The sequence below is a fragment of the Gadus chalcogrammus genome, chromosome 13 (genome assembly GCF_026213295.1).
Source record: "Gadus chalcogrammus isolate NIFS_2021 chromosome 13, NIFS_Gcha_1.0, whole genome shotgun sequence".
Taxonomy (NCBI): Eukaryota; Metazoa; Chordata; class Actinopteri; order Gadiformes; family Gadidae; genus Gadus; species Gadus chalcogrammus.
This window is the reverse complement of record NC_079424.1, coordinates 17,425,561-17,445,076: the sequence shown is the minus strand read 5'-3', so window position 1 is coordinate 17,445,076 and position 19,516 is coordinate 17,425,561. Positions and strand designations below refer to the sequence as shown.

General features: G+C 46.0%; 1 protein-coding gene across 4 annotated transcripts; it reads right to left on the bottom strand.

Moving 5' to 3' along the window:
- Positions 1–812: 812 nt before the first annotated feature.
- Positions 813–17,761, bottom strand: sfmbt1 (Scm like with four mbt domains 1). Of its 4 annotated transcripts, none has more exons than XM_056606813.1 (21): positions 17,635–17,761; positions 12,787–12,845; positions 12,605–12,699; positions 11,964–12,207; positions 10,783–10,871; positions 9,521–9,773; positions 7,814–7,911; positions 7,440–7,541; positions 6,921–7,080; positions 5,587–5,669; positions 5,090–5,234; positions 4,791–4,904; positions 4,593–4,635; positions 4,286–4,377; positions 4,028–4,167; positions 3,547–3,656; positions 3,094–3,269; positions 1,887–2,065; positions 1,552–1,776; positions 1,141–1,269; positions 813–954 (listed from the first exon to the last, which is right to left on the bottom strand). In XM_056606813.1, exons 2-21 carry the CDS (start codon positions 12,809–12,811, stop codon positions 814–816), a joined length of 2,643 nt encoding a protein of 880 aa, XP_056462788.1. In that variant the 5' UTR covers positions 12,812–12,845; positions 17,635–17,761; the 3' UTR covers position 813. The 4 variants fall into 4 exon arrangements, with proteins under 4 accessions (XP_056462788.1, XP_056462791.1, XP_056462790.1 ...); XM_056606816.1 differs by having other exon boundaries at positions 4,286–4,374; positions 17,635–17,736; XM_056606815.1 differs by lacking the exon at positions 17,635–17,761 and adding an exon at positions 17,211–17,626.
- Positions 17,762–19,516: the final 1,755 nt, after the last annotated feature.

The window sequence follows — 19,516 nt, the reverse complement described above, 5'->3', positions numbered from 1 at the left end:
ATTATGTACACTATTTACAAACACATGCCTTTCTATATACACGTTGAATACAGTCATCACATACAGTTTTGCTTGTGCTTACAAAATAAGATCAGTCGCATTGTTTACCGCTCTTTAGAAGAAACAGTGTTATCCCGAAAGCCACCAGACTGTGGCGTTGTCCCCGGCTTAAACATCAAGATACTGATGGAGAACATTAAACAATTTTTAAATTAAGTAAGTAGATTGTGATTCACTTGTGATCTAAGCATAACATTTAAGTATTTATGTACATTTAATACATTTTGGTAATCTGTGTGTAATAGTGCACACAAAAAAAATGGGTTAAAAGATGTCTGCTCTTTTGAAGGTTTGACAAAATTGAAGTTATTTTTACAAGGCATTAAAAGTGATCATGAATGTAAAAAAAAAAAAAAACATCCATTACAAATACACCCTTTATAAATTGTTATGCATTCTTTAGCTCATATTTTGCATTCTCGCTACCTAACTCAAATTACCTTAAACCAGGAGAGTAACCTTGCTGCCTTCTTGAGGATGATGGGAGTAAGCATATGTTGTAAAGAGCTAATGGTAAACGTCTCAAGCCAGCAGCAGAGCAGATGAAGAAATCACAGATGGACTATTGCTGTCATCACGTCAACACTCGATCTCCTCAAGCCAGGAACGCTATTTAATGGCAACGTCTGACATTTTCCATGAAGGGAATTATGAAGGATTCCAAAAGGATACCCAGTGGTAGATACATGATCTTATTAACCAAGACAAACACAGAGAGGAGGGAGGTGGGCCAATGTCCGGCCCTTCCCTCAGCTAGGTGGCAAATTGCTGATAGAACGCTAGCTTCACCCTCTCGATGTGGTGGCAGAGCTTAATGGCTGGTCCCAGCTTCAGGTCCATGCACTCCTGGACTGTTGGCAGGTTGAGCAGGAGTAGCGCCTGTCCGTCAATCTCCTGGGAGAGGCGACACCGGTAAGCATTAGTTTATAGTAAAGCAGTTTATAGTACTAGAGATTCCGCTCACTGTTTATTAAGCGCTTTCACGGCCATTTTGATCATGGCAAATGCTTTACATTGAATGTCGCTGACCCACACGCACATGCACAACATAAGGAAACTCAGATTGTCCTATGTGTGTACCTGGTCCAAGAAGATGCGGGCGAGAGGGGCACAGTCGGTGGTCCTGATGAACCGCACCACATCTGGGACGCTCCACTCCAGGGGGCTGGTGTCCAAACACAGCTTCTGTGGCGGCTCCGTCTTGGCGATCTGGACACACACACACACACACACACACACACACACACACACACACACACACACACACACACACACACACACACACACACACACACACACACACACACACACACACACACACACACACACACACACAAACAAACAAAATAAGGCGACCGTGCTAATCTACCAGATGACCCATTTGCAGAGCATGGAAGGTTGTTGTCGTGTGAAGGCCTGAGGCTGGGTTGAAAATGAGATGCATCAGAATATTAATACGCCGTTATCGTCGGCGGGCGCTCGTTCGGGTACCTTGGGTGACGGCGGGCGGTTTTCGTCATCGGAGAAGGACGGTGAGCAGGGCTTCCGCCGGCGCCGCGTGGGCCGGGGTGTGGCTGGCGGCGAGGGGGAGGGCGTGGCGGGGAGGGACTTCCCCACCGAGTACTCAGAGTCATCCTGAAGCTCGTCCTGCACCTCCGAGCCAGAGTCCTCGCTCAGGGACTCGTCTTCGTCCAGGTCCTCCTCATCTCCGCTGCCCTGGGGGGTCCGGACAAGCAGACCTTACCGAGCGTGTAAGGGGTTCTCTGGAGTACCCATCAGTGTGTGTTGTGGTACGCGAGTGGGTGTGTGCGCAGTGTGTGGGTTACCTGCAAAGACCCGGCGGGCGTGTTGTCCAACGAGGCTGAAGAACGCCTCTTCTTGTGCACGAAGAGGCCGTTCCTCCTCTTCCTCCTCCTTCCTCTCCTCTTCGCCCCTCCTTCAAGGTTGGAGTGACCCCCGGGAGGCCGGCCCACCCGCCTACTCTTCTTCTTGCCGTAATAATACGCTGCAGATTTGAAAGAGAAACGGTCATGGTTGAGAACACACGACAGATGGATTTCTATTTGCATTCTTATTCCATTTTTACGTTAATTCCCTAGCTGAGAAATTACTTAGCATCCAGCTGAATAAAGTTTGAAATGTATCTTCTTGTAAACTAAACCTAGACTTTTTTTTATATATATAAGATTTGGAAGCATTATCCCAACAACAAAGAAAGCCCAATTCCTATGTTTCATTTCTTTTTAGATTACATTTCAATATATTGTGGCAGACGCCAGGGAGGAGTATGGGCAGTGGTAGGTCTGGCAACCTGCTGGCTCCGCCCCTAGGCCATACATGGACTTCCTCCAGTTAACGAGGCAGGCCTGAAGGCCATCAAGCTGGAGTGCTTGCAGATAAAAGGGAGCGCAGGCTACCACAAGCCAGAGCTAGCAAAATACAGAGAGGACTGGATCATAAAGGAGTTGGATGACCCTTTTCCCACCCTGGTTGTGTTTACGAGGTGAATAAACCATCCTAAGTTGAACCTGCTTTGTATGTTGTGTCGGTATGGTTTATTCAACTTGGTGGCGTGGAAACCCCACACCCACAGGCCCGCTACAATATTTATTTAGAAAAATACATAAGTTTCTATGTTTGTGGGCACTCTGTGCTCCGCCTCTCCTCCCTCCGCTCCAGGGCTCGTCTGCTGCACATGCTAATCCCTTAATGGAGTCAGTGAGAAAAGAGGTGCGAGCAGAGGAAGAGCTGGCAGCGCTGCAGGCGGTAACTGGGATAAGGGAAGCTAAGAACCCAGTGTCAGAATGTACAGGTACCAACATATCGCCATAGCGATGCTGTAACACCTGCAACCGTAATTCAGCACATAGAACTTTGGACTACATTATCAAGGAACGTGGTCAGGATCTCAGCCGAAAGGGTCTTAGTTCAAACCCATGTTTCTTCCTGACAAAAAATAATAAAAACATGCTGGAAGATGCTTTGAAGAATGTAGGGTTAGGGTCCAATCCAAAGCCCGGCGGGGGGACCTACTGTATTTGGTCTTGGTGAGTACGGAGCAGTTCTCCGAGCAGCGGTCCAGAACCATCCGTGGTCCAAACAGGTTAGGGCAGCACTCCAGTTTGATGCAGGTTTTCCTGCAGAACTCTGCCACGCGGTCAGAAGTGCGCACTATCTCCACAGTGGCCCGGTAGCTCTTTCCTTTGTACCTGACCATCAAATAAACAGGTTTAGCTGATCAAATATTCATAGACTCGCCGACTTTCTCACATTTTGCCTTATCCGTCCAGAGGGTTTGAGCGAGCACCTCTACCAAGCTAGGGCCTGAGCTAACAGAAGACATGTCTTGGAAGCTAGAACCAAGATTACCATGACCTCTTTTTCTCTATTCCGTTTCCCCCAGTTCTGCTTTTATCCCAGCTCTACAATTCTCTATAGTCCTTCAGGTCTCGTCTAGTTGAACAGACGAGCGTGTCTCGCACTCACTTGGCTTTCAGCGTCTCTCCGTGACCTTGCCAGCGGCCCTCCTGGTCCAGCTGCAGCTCCCGCAGCACGCGGCTGGGCTTGTAGGCTGAGTTGATCAGCAGGGTCAGCACCTCCACACGCCACAGACAACATGCTAGCGGTTAGCGCGTTGAGCACTGCCGGACGCCTACCCACTACCGGCTCATCGTCTAACTCACGGAGAATTCACTGTGAAGTCCCTCTGGATAAACAAACGGCATGCAAATAGAAACCAGAAGTCGGCTCGGCTGGCGCCCTGACATTGTTGGAACGTAATGTCCTATCGTAGTTGAGTTTGACAAATACATTTCTCCTGCTAGTTGTATCTAATCAAATCTAACAGCAGTACTACAGTGTTCAACCCGAAGGCTTGCAAGGCACGCCTCGTAAAACAAATACCTTTAAAGGAGAACTCATTTTATGAATGGATCGAACGCGACAGAGGTGATGGGATGCACCTCACCTCTTTCAGCACCAGGACACAGTTGCCAGGCCCGATGAACTGGGGCAGCTCTGCGATGCGGCCCTTGTTGAGGTAGGGCCCGGAGAAGCAGCGGTGGTTGAAGTAGATCTTTGGACAGCAGTACTTCCCGTTCCCCTGCCCTGCTCATATGGACCGCACACCGAGGTAAGCAGGTGGGATGTGTTGTGGAGTGCGTATGTCAGGGAGTGGGGGGGTCGGGAGGGGTTTCTATTTGTTGTGAAAAAAATATATATATACCTCTGATGGAGCGACATCCCTCACCTAGTTCTGATTGGCTGCCCGTTGGCTGCCTCTCAGAGTCAGGTGCGGAGGACTTGGGTTGAGATCTGCTGTAATTCAAGGAAAGAAGACTCAGGAACCAGCAAAAAAAAAACACACACACACACACACACACACACACACACACACACACACACACACACACACACACACACACACACACACACACACACACACACACACACACACACACACACACACACACACACACACACACACACACACACACACACAGAGCTGAAGATAAAGTCCCTGTCCGACTCACTGTTTCTCTGGCTGCACCACTGCAACTTTCCTCTGTTTCTCCACTGTGAGAGAGTGAGTGAGAGACCAGCGTTACATTGCACCTAATGAGATCCATTGAAGTCACAGCGCAATAGGCCTCCTTAACGTATGGAGGTGATAAAGCTGGACTGTGTCGGTGTGAGCTGTATCTTGCTGACGGGCGGGGCAGGCCGTGTACCTGGGGGCTTGATGGGGTAGACCAGAGGATAGCCGTTGGTCTCACACCAGCTGACGGGGAAGATGTCCATGGAGTCTACATGGACGACCACCTCTGGCATGGGCTGCTTCAGCCCTACCAACACACACACAACGCCATTAAATCCCCCAAAGACACGTTTGTGGGAAAGTCCTGATTATCCTTATTACTATAATAAACATTATATCATATTATATGATAACCCAATTACATTTGAAAACTTAGCGCGAGAGAGAGCGAGAGTGTGAAAACACCCCCCACAGCGGTCCCCTTTTCCTCACCTTCTAGGTTGAGCCAGATGTATTGCCCTTTGACCTTGCTGACCGTGGCCACGTGAATATTCTCGGGTGACAGAGGGTTGACCGCCTCCAGCTTCATGGCCACTTTGAAGCTGTGCTCCGTCGGCTCTTGGCTGGTGAACAACGTCTTTTAGAGGGGAAAGAAATGGTATTTCAGAGGCCGAGGAGGCATTTAGCCTTTGAAATGTAGTCATTACTGACATCTTAATAGCAACAAAATCCTCTTGACCCAAATGTTGCACCAGTTCGGTGTCAAATGGTCACTTCAGCATACATTTCACATTGTGTCTTACAGTAAAAAAAAAGGATTCTATTCTAATGGGTTATTTCCCCCACCTATAAAAGAGGCAGGTATGAGAGATAAAGAGGGCACTTCTCCCAACAGTAAAACATTCACTGACTCTAGGACTTTGGTATATATAGATAGATAGATGGTTTGGTACATGCCCGGCAGCAGCCTGGTGTGATGGGGGACTCACCGCGGAGAAGCAGTGCTGTGGAGCCGCCTCTGCCTCACTCTGCTTCAGGTAGTCGGCCCAGTCGAAGTCCTGCCCCTGGTAGCCTGGGAACACACCTCTACATTATAGATGGGAGGGCTGCAGGCTAGGGCCTTGTGGTTGTGCTGATGTCAGCGGTGTTATGACACTGTAACATGTGATGTCTTATCGGTTGGGGAGATAGAATATGAATTGGATAATTTATTGCACGTGACGTCAGAAAAGAAACAAAACCAGCTCAACCCTGTTAGAAACGTGTGAGACTTGCCAGCTGTGTCTTAATGTCTCTTAAGGGTCCGCCATTTCAGTGCTCATGATAATATATGAAGGTGGTAACACCACTTTTAAAGCAGGGTGCTTTAAATGAGCTAACATCATTGGTTTTTACACAATATTTGCATCATCCCCATGACAATTGCATGGAGATGGCTAGATTAAATATATATAGCGAACAATACCACTCTCAGAGCTGTCAGATGCTCTGAGCGTGGGGGTGCGAGTGTAAATCAATATTCCTAAGCATGCACACAATGCGGTGGACCAGAGACAACGGCTCTTCTTCCTCCGCAGGCTGCGGAGGTTCAACATGGACTCCAGGATACTCTGCAACTTCTACAGGTGCATCATAGAGAGTATCCTGAGCGGCTGCCTCACCGCCTGGTACGGCAGTTGCTCCGCCCTCAACCGTAAGACATTACAGAGGGTGGTGAAAGCTTCCCATCACATTACCAGGACGGAGCTGCCATCCATTGAGGACCTCTACACTCTCTGCGCGTTGCAGGAAGAAGACTAACCGGATTATTAAAGACCCTCATCACCCCAGTAGCAAACTGTTTCAGCTGCTCCCGTCTGGTAGACGCTACCGCCGCGTCCGGTCTGGCACCACCAGACTCAGGGACAGTTTCATCCCACGGGCCATAAGACTACTGAACTCCTGAGCTACTTAGCTCACCACCATGACACTTTATAACTTGCCACTTTATAACTTGCCACTTTATACCAGTCGACATCTGGATAAACACGTCTGCTTACATTTTACATATTTAGTTTTGCATTTAGTTCCCTGCTCTCCGACTTGTGTTCCTCTTATACACTTACTTTTTATTATTATTACTTTTATTATTATTATATATATATTTTTTTATTATTTAAGTCTCAGCTTTCCTACTTGTGTTTTTTTATGTACCTACAGTTCTCTTATATTGCACTGTTGGAGGAGCCCAAGACTAAAGAATTTCATTGCCAGCGACTGCTCTGTAATTGTTGTGCATATGGCAATAAAACCATCTGGAATCTGGAATCTTGAGCTCACACACCTCGGGGCGGGCAGAGGGGCAGTCCGTTTTTGAGGCTCCACTGCACTGGGAAGATCCCGGGACTCTCTCTGTGGCGCAGGAAGGAACGGCCGCCACCGTCGCCCTCGTCCATACCGCAGAGGTCGTCCATCTTCACCAGGAAGTAGAGCTCGTCAAACACCTGAGAGAGACAGAGGCATAGCGCGTGAGGCAGACACGGAGACCGAGACAGGACCCATTCGGTTTTTACCCACTGGTGCATAAGGCATTGCGTTTCCTTTCTTCAATGCTAGAAGAACACGTTACACCTCCACATCACAAGTGTCAGGTCAGTCGTTTATATTTCAACAGCTTTGCGATTATTGAGCGAAAATGGCTTTTAGCTTGGATTTTTTTTTTTTTTAGCTTGGATTTTTTTTTTTTTTTCACTTCAGGGTGGCAGGCAAACAAGGGAAGAAGACATCCACACTCAGGTAGTAGACGGGTAAACGAGAGCAAAAGAGGAGGGAGATTTGACGAGGGTGCACGATCGACCGTTACCTTGGTGACAGTAGCCGGACTGATGGAGATGGGAGCAGTCGGGTCGACAGCCTCCAGTTTCATGCCTTCCTTAAAACTGTGAGCCGTGATGGGAGTCTGGTCCTGAAACAAACAAACACACACACACACACACACACACACACACACACACACACACACACACACACACACACACAGACACAGACACAGACACAGACACAGACACAGACACACACACACACACACACACTATGTTAAAGCTGAGGATACAGACCGGAATATCAAGGCTCCTTTGTTGACGCCACTGTTGCTATTATTATTATTAGCAAATCCCCGTCATTACGAGATGAAACAGGGTGGGGCCGTGGGGGGGGCAGTATGAGGGGTGGAGGTACCTTGGGAAACACCTCATCCAGAGCATCATCTTGTGGCAGCTCCTGTATCCGCTGCCTCACCACCTCCCACTCCTCTGCTGTCTGCAGGGCCAGCAGATCTGGGCGACCGGAGAGAGCATATCGAATCAGATGCTGAACAAGTTGAAGGAAGAACAAATACAGAGAGGCCAAGCCGGTTCAAGCCTATTGTATTATTTGGGATACTTTAAAAAGGCATATTTCACAGTACATAACCCTACCAGCCACTGAGACAAAGAAATACAATGTTGTTCTGGAATCAAAAGTTTCAGAGCATTAAAAAGGCCATCGCTATTCAAGATAGAGAAGTAAAGAAGAGGTTTAATGCTGGTTGGCTGAATTAATCGGGCCGTATATATCAGCTGAAACCTTTCATTATATTCCACCAGTGCATATCCCAGGGCTCAAAGCAAGCAGTGTCTGTGAATCTCAATTCAAATTCAAATTCAATTCTGATCCGGCTGACCCCTCCAGCAAGCCACAGAAATGAACTATGTCAAATATTGGAAATTTAGAAATGAATGGTTAGAGGGAGCATGTTTTCGGGCAGACTATGCGGCCTTGGTTGTTGTTTATCAGTATGCAAACCTCTCAGGAATGGTCCTGGTTTTATAGAGAAGACGGTCGACAGTAAAGAAGTGTGATTGAGAATCGTTGCCAGCTGCGATAGCACAGCTGGAAGTCATTCGAGATGAACCTATCCCCAACTAACATTCAGACCAACCATCGGCGAGGGCCCCCTTAATATAAATGACTTATGAGTTCAATTCTATTCAGACAATACCTTTCTATACTATGCCTTGGTGAAAGTGTATGAGATATTTTGAAGACATAACTTGTAATCGTGAAAAATTTGATACGAAAATCTATATAATACTACCCCATCAAAAATGTATAGTGGGGTTTAAACAGCTTTAAATAAATGGGACGTAAAGCATCAATTGTTAATAACTTAACATTTTCCTTTCAGTTTACAAGCTAGGGTTAGGCCAAAAACGACACAATGGAGGAAATGAGGAGTGAATAAGTAGGATTCCCCCAAGTTTGATCAGAGAACCTCTTTACACAAAATCTTCACATTTGAAAAAAGATGTTTCCACATTTTTCATCATTACCCATCATCTATTTGTCACATTATCAAAACAGTTTCTCTCCCTTGAGGCTGCAATTTAGTTCTGCATTAATGAACCACAAAATGGAAGCTTGACAACAGGTTTGAACCAAGATTAACAGAATAGAAGTGCTCAAACCAGTTGGTTAACACAATACATTGGCTTAAGAGACATATTTTCTTCAGAAACTAGTTACTACAAGCCCATGCTCATTTAAATTGTATTGACAGGTTGAAATCCTTTGACATCCTCTAAAACGTCTTATTTCATTCCAAACAGTCGACCTCAAAACAAAATGCCTTCGACATTTAATTATTAGTCTAAAGCGTTGACCAAGCTTTTTCTGCTAAATAACCTTCAGCAACATTTTAAAGACGGCTCCATTCAGCCATGGTGTTTGGTTTTAAATTAGCTCTGTGGCCCTGCATCCAGAGCCATGAGCCGGGCCAGCTATACAGCAGCAGCAGCAGCAGCACCCCCCATACAATCCAATGAAATCCCTTCAATAAAAAAAATAACATGGAAGAAAAAAATGGTGAAGATAAACACGGAGAGCCGTACAGTCGGCATGGCTGACCTTGGGCGGGCCTGAGGGTGCAGCCGTGCTCCTGGGCCCAGCCGGGCGGGTGGAGGCGGGGGTGGAGGTAGTAGAGCCAGAGGGTGGAGGGCGTGTCGGCCAGCCCCTCAGTGCCCAGCGGCCGCAGCTTCAGCCTCCCGCCCACGTTCTCCTCCACCTCGGCCGCCCAGGCCAGGCCAGGGTCACTGGTGTCCTGGAGCTCCACGTAGCAGCCGGCGCACAGCAGCTCCATCGGGTCCTTACCGCGCTGGGGCTGGGGGGGGGGGGGGGGTCATAATGAGTGGGTCTTAAAGACAGAATATCCAGTGTCTCTGTGTGGTTGTTTGACATGCACTAGGCGAGGGATATGACGCACTATGAGAGAACGCCCTGCATCATAAGCGCTAGATAGGCTAGGAAACTCCTTTCAGTTGAAGTATGCAGTAGGATAGGACATAAGGCCAAATGGATGCATGATTAAATCTTCATTCATTTCCACATTTTTTATTATGATGTGTTGTACAAATATGTTCATAGATCAATCACTATAATTCCGAACAAAGTTTGACCTTGACCTGCTTAATATGGGATTAAAAGACACACAAACCCACAGACACACCAACTCACTCACTCACTCATTCACTCGCCCTGATCAGACCTGGCATTAGTGTCCGTCTTGGGAGAGCCGTTCAAACGTGGGCAGCTCGAAGTACAGGTGGTAATGCACCCAAGATGCATTGAGAACGCATTTCGATCCCATAGCTCAGTCCACATTCAGAGGTGGACTGGGCCGCAAAAAGACATTATTTTAGCAGTTTGTAGGACAATATGTCCTGGGCCAAAATAAAAAACCGCCCACTCAACGGAAAGCAGCCTCATAATGTAAATCAGACTTGGATTGCTGTATTGTTTTCATTGATTTTTCTTTCCCATTTCGGTAGACTAGGAATGTGGAAGTTTATTGCTGCCTCCCGCCGGTTGAAAACATCAACGCATTTGGTCTTTGCAAACGGAAATGATGACCGCATATGGAGATGCCTTCTAATGACAGGTGTGAACCGACTTACCTAGAGCAGTCCACTTCAGATCACCCAAGTCGATGTTAATGGCAGGTGGGAACAGGGCCACACACACACACACACACACACACACACACACACACACACACACACACACACACACACACACACACACACACACACACACACACACACACACACACACACACACACACACACACACACACACACACACACACACACACACTGATGCTGAGTACACACCATTTCCAGCAGGTTGGCAGGTGCGCTGCCCTCCTCAGCAATGGCCGTCTCCAGCAAGACTTGCCAGTCCTGGTGCTTCTCACGCACCCCTGAGACCAGAAACACAGAGACACAGGTAGCTTATGGCGCATTTCCCCTTGAGAGTGCCGGTCGGTTCGGTGCGGTTTGGTGGAGTAGTGAAGGTGCGGTTCGGTGCGGCTCAGTTACGGCTCGCGTTTCCAACGCCGACAGTACCCTTATGGTGGGGGGGGTTTAAGCCAGATGGCGATAGGCGCGGCAGCTACGTTAGCATCGTGACCTCATAGCAGCCCGACACAGTGTAGCCTGCTAATAAATCCAAGGGAAAAGAAAACACGCACAATGAACGAAGATCAGCAATGTAGGATGCCCAAGAAGGACTGCAAACATTTGCCCGACAGATAAATGAAGCTTTCGCCGTTGTTCAGAAATACCTTGCGGGTACTGCGTTTGTTTGTTATTATCCCCCTGTCGCACGGAAGTGCGATTCTGTCGACCAATCAACGGACGGCGTGTGTAGCTCGTACTTGCCGGCACCCTTTCAGGCGTCTCAGTACCCCAACTGAGGAGTACTGCGAGACGAGTACGGCTCAATACGGCTCAGTCCGGGTCATGTCCACTTTTGGCGTTGAAAACACTATCCTTTGTGCCACGAACCGACCCGCACCCTCCGGTTGAAACGCGCCATTAGACAACCGAGACCAGAATTTAATGGACATAAAAACTATTTTTTGACACATTGATATCTATGGCCCTTTTACTGACTGAACCCAAACATAGTGTGTTGGTCCAACACTAATTGAAACGGAGCCTTGTCTATTTATTCATTTGAAGAATCTGTCAAACGAGATGGCATATACAGGATAGGCCTACAGTTACCATGTGACACTGCAGTTATTTACATGACGTGAAAACATGCCAATGTAAAAGTGTGTCATGTGCAGATACGATTGTACAATTCCGTAAAACAAACTGCAATGTGCAATGACCTTAACTGGCCATCCACGCCAGAAGGTTTGAATAACGAATTCAATTTCGAAAAATTAACTTATTTTTTGGAAGCCCAATCCCTCAAATAGAGAGGTCGAAGGAGACTAAGACAAGGCCTCTTCTTCCCACCCAGCCCCCCCCTCTCTCTTTCCACAGGCGGCCGGGGCCCTCACCTTCAGGGGCCCTCATGGTCTTGCCCTGCTGGCGGCTCCAGCCCAGCGGGTGGAGGTCGGCGGTCATGATGTCACACCAGAAGTCGGCGCGCCGGTCGTCCTGGTAACCCTCGTAGCGCAGCAGCAGCAGCTGGCCGCAGGTGGTGATGATGGTGGCCACCCAGTAGGGGCTGTCGGCCTCCGCGCGCACACACACCTCCAGCTTCATGCCTGGCGCCAGGCCCGTCTGCAGGCCCTGGTCCACCTGTGTGTGTGAGGAGAGAGAGAGAGAGAGAGAGAGAGAGAGAGAGAGAGAGAGAGAGAGAGAGAGAGAGAGAGAGAGAGAGAGAGAGAGAGAGAGAGAGAGAGAGAGAGAGAGAGAGAGAGAGAGAGAGAGAGAGAGAGAGAGAGAGAGAGAGAGAGAGAGAGAGAGAGAGAGAGAGAGAGAGAGAGAGAGAGAGAGAGAGAGAGAGAGAGAGAGAGAGAGAGAGAGAGAGAGAGAGAGACATATAAAACAAGGTTGTTGATTCTTCACATTGACACCCCCGACGGGGAGCTTTCCCCCCCCCCCCCAGTCCAACAGCAACCCCCCCCCCCCCCCCACCTCCCCGAATCCGACCACCTTTACTGGCAAATGATCTGCGGGAAGCCCTGCTACTCACATGCTTGAAGGCATGATGAGGCACGGACGTGGCCCCGCTCTCCTCGAGGTAGTCGTCCCAGTTGAAGTCGGACACATCCTGACCAGAGTCCCTTTCTGCACGCACACAGAGAACAGCTCATCATCTGGTCTGACTGCACCACTACTCAACAGATGGAATCATTGAATATTGAGGATACCTACCGGACTCCAGTGGTTCCTGACTCATTTTGGGCGCCCCCTTTAGGCCAAGTCTCGTAGTGCTGCAGGGGACAGAGGATAATTATTATGGTTATCATTAAGTGCACAAGGCCAGAGCATCAAAGTATAATTTGTCCTCTGGTGCACAAGGCTAGTGCATCAAAGGGTCAATTATACTTGTGCCGTACAGCTTACCGGTCTGTTGCTACTGCCCACATTGGGCACCACTGTATGCATTCCATTCACCTCTCCAAATAAGCTGATCTAACCAGCAGAGGTTTGCTAGTATGTTAATTTGTAAAACTCATTAGAGATCAACCTAATTTGTGGGAAGAAATTGTTCTGGCAGTAGTAAACACAGAGCCCTGAAAAAAGCACCCCAGCAAGACGAAGAGCAGAGCCCTGATACAAACACCCTAGCAGTAGTATACACACAGCCCTAAATATAAGAACCCTAGCAGTAGTATTACACACAGCCCTAAATATAAGAACCCTAGCAGTAGTATACACAGCCCTAAATATAAGAACCCTAGCAGTAGTATACACACAGCCCTAAATATAAGAACCCTAGCAGTAGTATACACACAGCCCTAAATATAAGAACCCTAGCAGTAGTATACACATACAAGCACCCTAGCAAATTACTATTGGCCCATAAATATGCTGTGCCACTGCATTGAGCAAGTTAAAGACTGGATGTGGCAACATTTCCTTCAACTAAATGACAAAACCGAGATAATTGTATTTGGTCCTAAAACGGAAAGGCTTAAAGTAACCAAACACCTTCACTATCTATCCCTGAAATCCTCAATCAAAGCCAGAAATCTAGGGGTTATCATGGATTCAGATTGACATTTCGACAGTCACATCAAATCAGTAACAAAATCTGCTTATTAACACCTTAAAAACGTAGACTTAGAGGGCTCATGTCCACCGAGAACCATGCCTTTATCACTAGGAAGCTCGATGACTGCAATGGTCTCCTTACAGGACTCCCAAAGAAAATACGGCAGCTACTGCTTGTTCAGAACGCTGCTGCTGGAGTTCTAACAAAGAACTAAAAATGTGAACACATAACACACAATTCTTAAAATGTTACATTGGCTCCCTGTATGACCGAGAATTGATTTAAAAATGTATTTAAAAATCATGCTGCTGACCTATAAGTCCCTACAAGTTTTAGGGCCGAAGTATAGAACTGATATGCTTCCACTACATAAGCCTTCTAGACAACTAAGATCTTCTGAGACCAATCTGTTAATTATCCCCAGAGTAATCATCGAGACATGGGAAAGCAGGATTTAGTTACTATGCAACAAATGGCTGGAATAACTCCCTGAGGATTTAAGACTTGCCCCAACTTTGATCAATTTTAAAACAAGACTGAAGACTATGATATTTGCCTTAGCCTTCTTCTAAATCTTAAATACACACATACAATATATTTTTTACATTGCCTTTATTTTCTTTTACGCATTTATTTTCTTTTCTTATTTGACAATGTTCTATTGTATGACAATGTTTCTATGAGAAACACTTTGAGTCTGCCTCTTGTATGATAAGATAAATAAAGTTGCCTTGCCTTGCCTTGCCTAGCAGTATGCAGAGGCCTGAATACAAGCGCTGGGAAAGAATGCGTCCCCACAGTGGCTGTTTGATGCTGAACTATATTTTACTCTCCACTAATAGGAAGGGAAGTCAAATGGCCACCAGATACCACACGAATTTCTGTTTCTGCTCGTAGAAACAGAAATATATATACATATATATACAACCAAAAGTGTTATAGCATCAGCAGCACATATTGCATCAAGGCCAACATGATGTGAATTTGCATTTAGTCAGACTCTAAACCAATAATAAATCAAAATATCTTTGGTCTTTCAAAGCTTGATTTCAATTAAACGAAAAATAAGTCGAGAGACTAAAGCCTTGGGGATTCTACAGTGTTCATATCCTCAGCATATCTAAAAAGCTCCTGGATGCAATCAATAGGAAAGAGTAAGAAAGGCGAGTAAAATCCCAAATTACATGGTGCATATCTATCATTCATCAGCACGGCAAGGATACCACCACCTGAGTGGTACACCAGATGGTACGCAACCGAGAACCACAAGTCACCCAGCTCCCACAGTGGAGATTGACACGAGAACGGCAGAGAACCGAAACAGAAAACTAGCAAGCACGTTGCCAGTCTTAAGAGTGAGAGACACCCGGTGCGCTGCAACACAAGCTGCTTGTTTAAAAAGCATTGAATACCTCTTAAGGACAGCAGACTAATCCAGTCAAACAGAAGATTTAGGGGACTATGCATAGTGGTGATTCAAAAAACTCAAAAAACAAAACCACTAGGCTACTGCACACTGGAATTTATTGCCGGGCAGAAGGCAACAACAACGTGCACAATCAGGGTTAACTTATTATGAATAATTGTCACTATGAAAGCGATCGCATCCATCTCGGCTGTGCTGTTTGACTACAGACCCTCTTGTTGTGTTCAAATCAGCAGGTTTAATGCAACAGTAAAGAGGGCCCCGCATTCACCCATACACAACCACAAGGATCAGATAAGGCAGGGAAATGCGGCGACTTTTACAAAAGGCTCTTGAAGGCTTTGGGTCCTGACAATAGTGGAGAGCCAGGCGTATGGCGATGCCCGGGCCCAGTTCCTCCGTCACCAGGGATCCATTCAGCTGGCCTGTCAGCCCTGTCTTTGTCATGTCTGACGTCTCTATTAAAAGTTTGCCGGTCAACCACCCCCCCCTACCACCTCTCCCCTGCCAGCCGCTGGGACCCATGTGCTCTGCATGGATCAATGCTGCTCCCCCCCCCCCCCCCCCCCCCCCCCCCCGACCCCGACCCCAGCGCCCTGCCCTGCACTCAGCGCTACCCATCTCCCTTCCCGCTCCCTGTCCCCACACACACACACACACACACACACACACACACACACACCAGCGGGCCTCATTGTGTTTGAGGGGGTGGGGTTCACACTTAGAAAATAAGATGGATAAAAAAAAGAGCAAGAGTTTTTTTTCAAAACAACCAGAACTAAAAGTGAGGCGGATCGTGTCCAGCACCGTGATGACTGCGGGATTTAAAGACCTTAAGAGATCATTTCATGGACTTCTCGGTATTGTTGGAGTGCAATCAGATGAAAGGGAAAACAGTTTGCTTTGTGTTTACCCACACAAACATTCTGGATCAGGGACTCGCTCTTCTCCTTTTGGGATTTTGTTTATCGGATGATGCAGATAAGATCCAAAGAGGTGGATTTGTTTACAGTACACTGCACTTAAAATGCTATTAATGTTGTTTTGCATACGTTTAGGTTGCATTTATTCTCGGAACAAGTTCCTGGAGATCAGAAATGTCTGTGAAAAGCATACAGGTAGACTCACATCCTACCTAGCAGGAGATTTGATACAACTCTTTATTCTAACACAAAAGTCTTATTCTCCCCAAATAAATAAACAAAAACTCTACTTTTGTTTCAGCTTTCATTATCAAAATGTTTCTGGGTAGCTGTTGTTGAGAACACACAAAAAACACAATAGTAATAAATGTTGTAATAACCGACGGTTGCAGTGTTGCCCCATGTCAAATAGGGATAACAATTGTTATTGTTATAATCAACATTATTACTATCATCATTATTACTATCATCATTATTATTATTATTATTATCATTATTATTATAAACTAACTAACTAAACCCCATTGGACTACGGGGTGGCCCCTTGGAGCGTCCATGGTCACTCACAGTGCTGTCCAAACTAATGCTGTGGATACGCCAGCTCTCTATGCTAAAAGGCTCTCAATGTTGAAAGCCAAAGAGGTGGAAAGCAAATGAGGTGCAGCACTTCAAATCCACATTGCACGTATTACACCAGGATCAACAACTGCTTACATTGGATTAAACTAACCGTTGACCATTGCAACAGACAACTGAACCATGGCTTGTCATTGTCGCACAGCCGCACTGAAGTTGCACAACGGGGAAGTTAAAAGCAGCACGTATAAAACGAATCAACATCGAAACATAACTTACTCAAATGTCGCATTTAAAAGGCAGAAAATGTAATAGTAACTGGAATTCGTTTAACGTGTTTGTTGGAACGCATAACGTTACAGACATCACATGGCTAAGCCCAATGGAGAGACCTCGGCACCTCACCACAACAAATGACTTGGTCTATCACGAGTTATTTGTTATTGAGGGTTTTCCAATTTTACACACACACACACACACACACACACACACACACACACACACACACACACACACACACACACACACACACACACACAGACACACACACACACACACAGACACACACACACTCACACATATATAGAGATATAGATATTCATATACATATATACACAAATATATATCCCAGATTAATCTTTAAACGGTCGCTCACCCAGCGTGTACTGACCGTAGGCTGTGCGGTGCGGACTACCCGCAGCATTCAGCATTAGAGGAGCCGTTAATGCAATGTGGCTCTGCAGAGACGAACGAACTTTCACTCTGACGTGGGCTAACAAAAACAGGAAATGTCAAGCTCCGATCGAGAGAAACCAACACAAGATTGCCTCCTGGGATCCGAGGTGGTGCCAAATGCAGACGTGTGTACGGTTGGCACATGCAACGCCTGTGAGTCAAGTCAAGTTACTGAAACGTCATGACTCGAGCAATAAGGGCGCTTGCACTCGACACAGCCCGACTCATCTTTTTGAGAGACGGGAAAAAAGACGAACAAAGAAGCAAAATGCGAAACATCGTAAGGAATCTGTAATAAACCACATGCAGTGTGTGAATATTCAGTCACAGATTTAGTCTCTTACCAGTAAATAGTTTTTCAAGTCGGTTTTAGGTGCCGTTTCTTTCCGCCTGGTCGTTTCACGACCTCATTCCAATATGGCACAAGTCGCCACTGCGCATGCTCAGCCGCCTATACCCGTCCTCAGCCCGGGTATAAAAATGACTTCCATCTTCACACACAATAAAATAACATGACATCGAGAATAAAGCACACCTACAACTTGACAAAAATGAATAATTCATTGACCTACCATTTGCATTATTTTTAAATGGTAGAATATAGTTGATATAGTCGTTGATATATGTATTTAGTCCCATTCCCAATGGATTCAACACTTGAGTGAATGGTGAACTAGAAATGGATTGTATATTAGTAATCGACCCACTTTCGTTAATACGTAGCCCAGCTCTCCGTGAAATTAATTTTCTGGGGGGAAAAATAGGAATAGGTCCTATAGACATTGTTCCTCTCGTTGTTTAAATACAAACAATCATTGTTTATTTGTTAACCAAACAAAGACAACGCACAGCAAAACAATTATAGTATATACATAGAATGGATGACTACTTTAATGATATCACTTTATTGTTAAACAATAAAGAGGGGCTATGATTGAAAGGCAATGCTAGTGTGATCACTTCGCACATCATGGCATCACTTCAACGATGCAGGCTTTTGCTGACGATTACCCCCTACAAGAGACCATTCCCTAGGTTACCCCACAATAGAGAAATATCGAGAATACATGCCAACGGGTAGGAAAACCAATCAAGAAAAAAATCGTAGATCCAAGGAAAAATCCACCAGTAGGGATAAATCGTGGAGGCATGTATTTTGTCCCTCTTTCGTATAGTCGCTATCTTTACAGAACTAACGGAGGCGAGGTTTTTGCAATATAGCTATACAGAACAATAGACCAGGAAAGCATTACACACTTCATTATTACAATCCTTTATACATAGCGTATAATAACATGAACCAAGGGCGATAGGTTAGAACTTTAAAGCTCAGAGGAACATTGAGAAATACTCCAGCTTTCACAACAACTGGGATAGCTTTCAGTCGTTAAAATGTGGGCTAGGTTTTCTTTTATCCTCATATCGTCTTGGCTACTTTCCGATCCAACTAAACTACTGCGTTATTTAAGTGAACGTAGAAGACGACACAAGCATTCAACCAAACCCGTGTGCGCACTGCAGGAATGTCGACTCGCCTTTCTTTTCACACAATGAACGGGGGATGTGTGGTTACGGCACCTGACAGATAGATGGGACTAAAGCTGCCCTCACTACAAGGGCTGCTTTAGTCCCACCTCCACTTGCGTTTGCAACCATTTAAAGATGACACTATATGACATTGGTAACGTGGAAAAGAGTCACGTGGGGTTTGGATTTTGATATGCATTTATTTGTAGTTATGTCGACGTAAAATATGAGTAGAAAAAAGTAGGCCTATATCCAAATTTCACCAACAGTGCAAGATAATAGTTATTAAAAGGTCAATATACAGTATTCTTATTTTCGTCTTCAATTATGGAAATTCAAGTAACATTACATTTTTAAAACATATATGATCAAACACTCCTCTCTCCCACACACAAATATATCCTTCAGACCGTAGGGCTATAGTGGTACAACTCTCTCCAGTATTTCTGCTACTGTCCCAAATCACATCTGGGAACCCAGAACATTTCGTCTTGCCCTTGAACCCCTTTAGTAAGAAGTACAATGCAGTAACCGACACCAGTAGCAACACGTCCTCCAGTGGCAGCATGCAGCATTGTAGCCATCCCCAGCCCGTCCAAGAAACATACCTAATACAGAGATACACCCGTACTACTGTGAAGATAAATATACACATGTAGTACTGAATGTCTTAAGTGTTGTGTGTAACTCATTTTTTTC

Bases quoted from the DNA above. Each gene is read 5' to 3' on its own strand.
- sfmbt1 (XM_056606813.1), bottom strand. From the start codon at position 12,811: ATGAGTCAGGAACCACTGGAGTCCG. The intron at 12,700-12,786 runs GTAGGTATCCTC...GTGTGCGTGCAG, and splicing joins TCAGGAACCACTGGAGTCCG to AAAGGGACTCTGGTCAGGAT. The intron at 5,235-5,586 runs GTGAGTCCCCCA...CCCCTCTAAAAG, and splicing joins CACAGCACTGCTTCTCCGCG to ACGTTGTTCACCAGCCAAGA.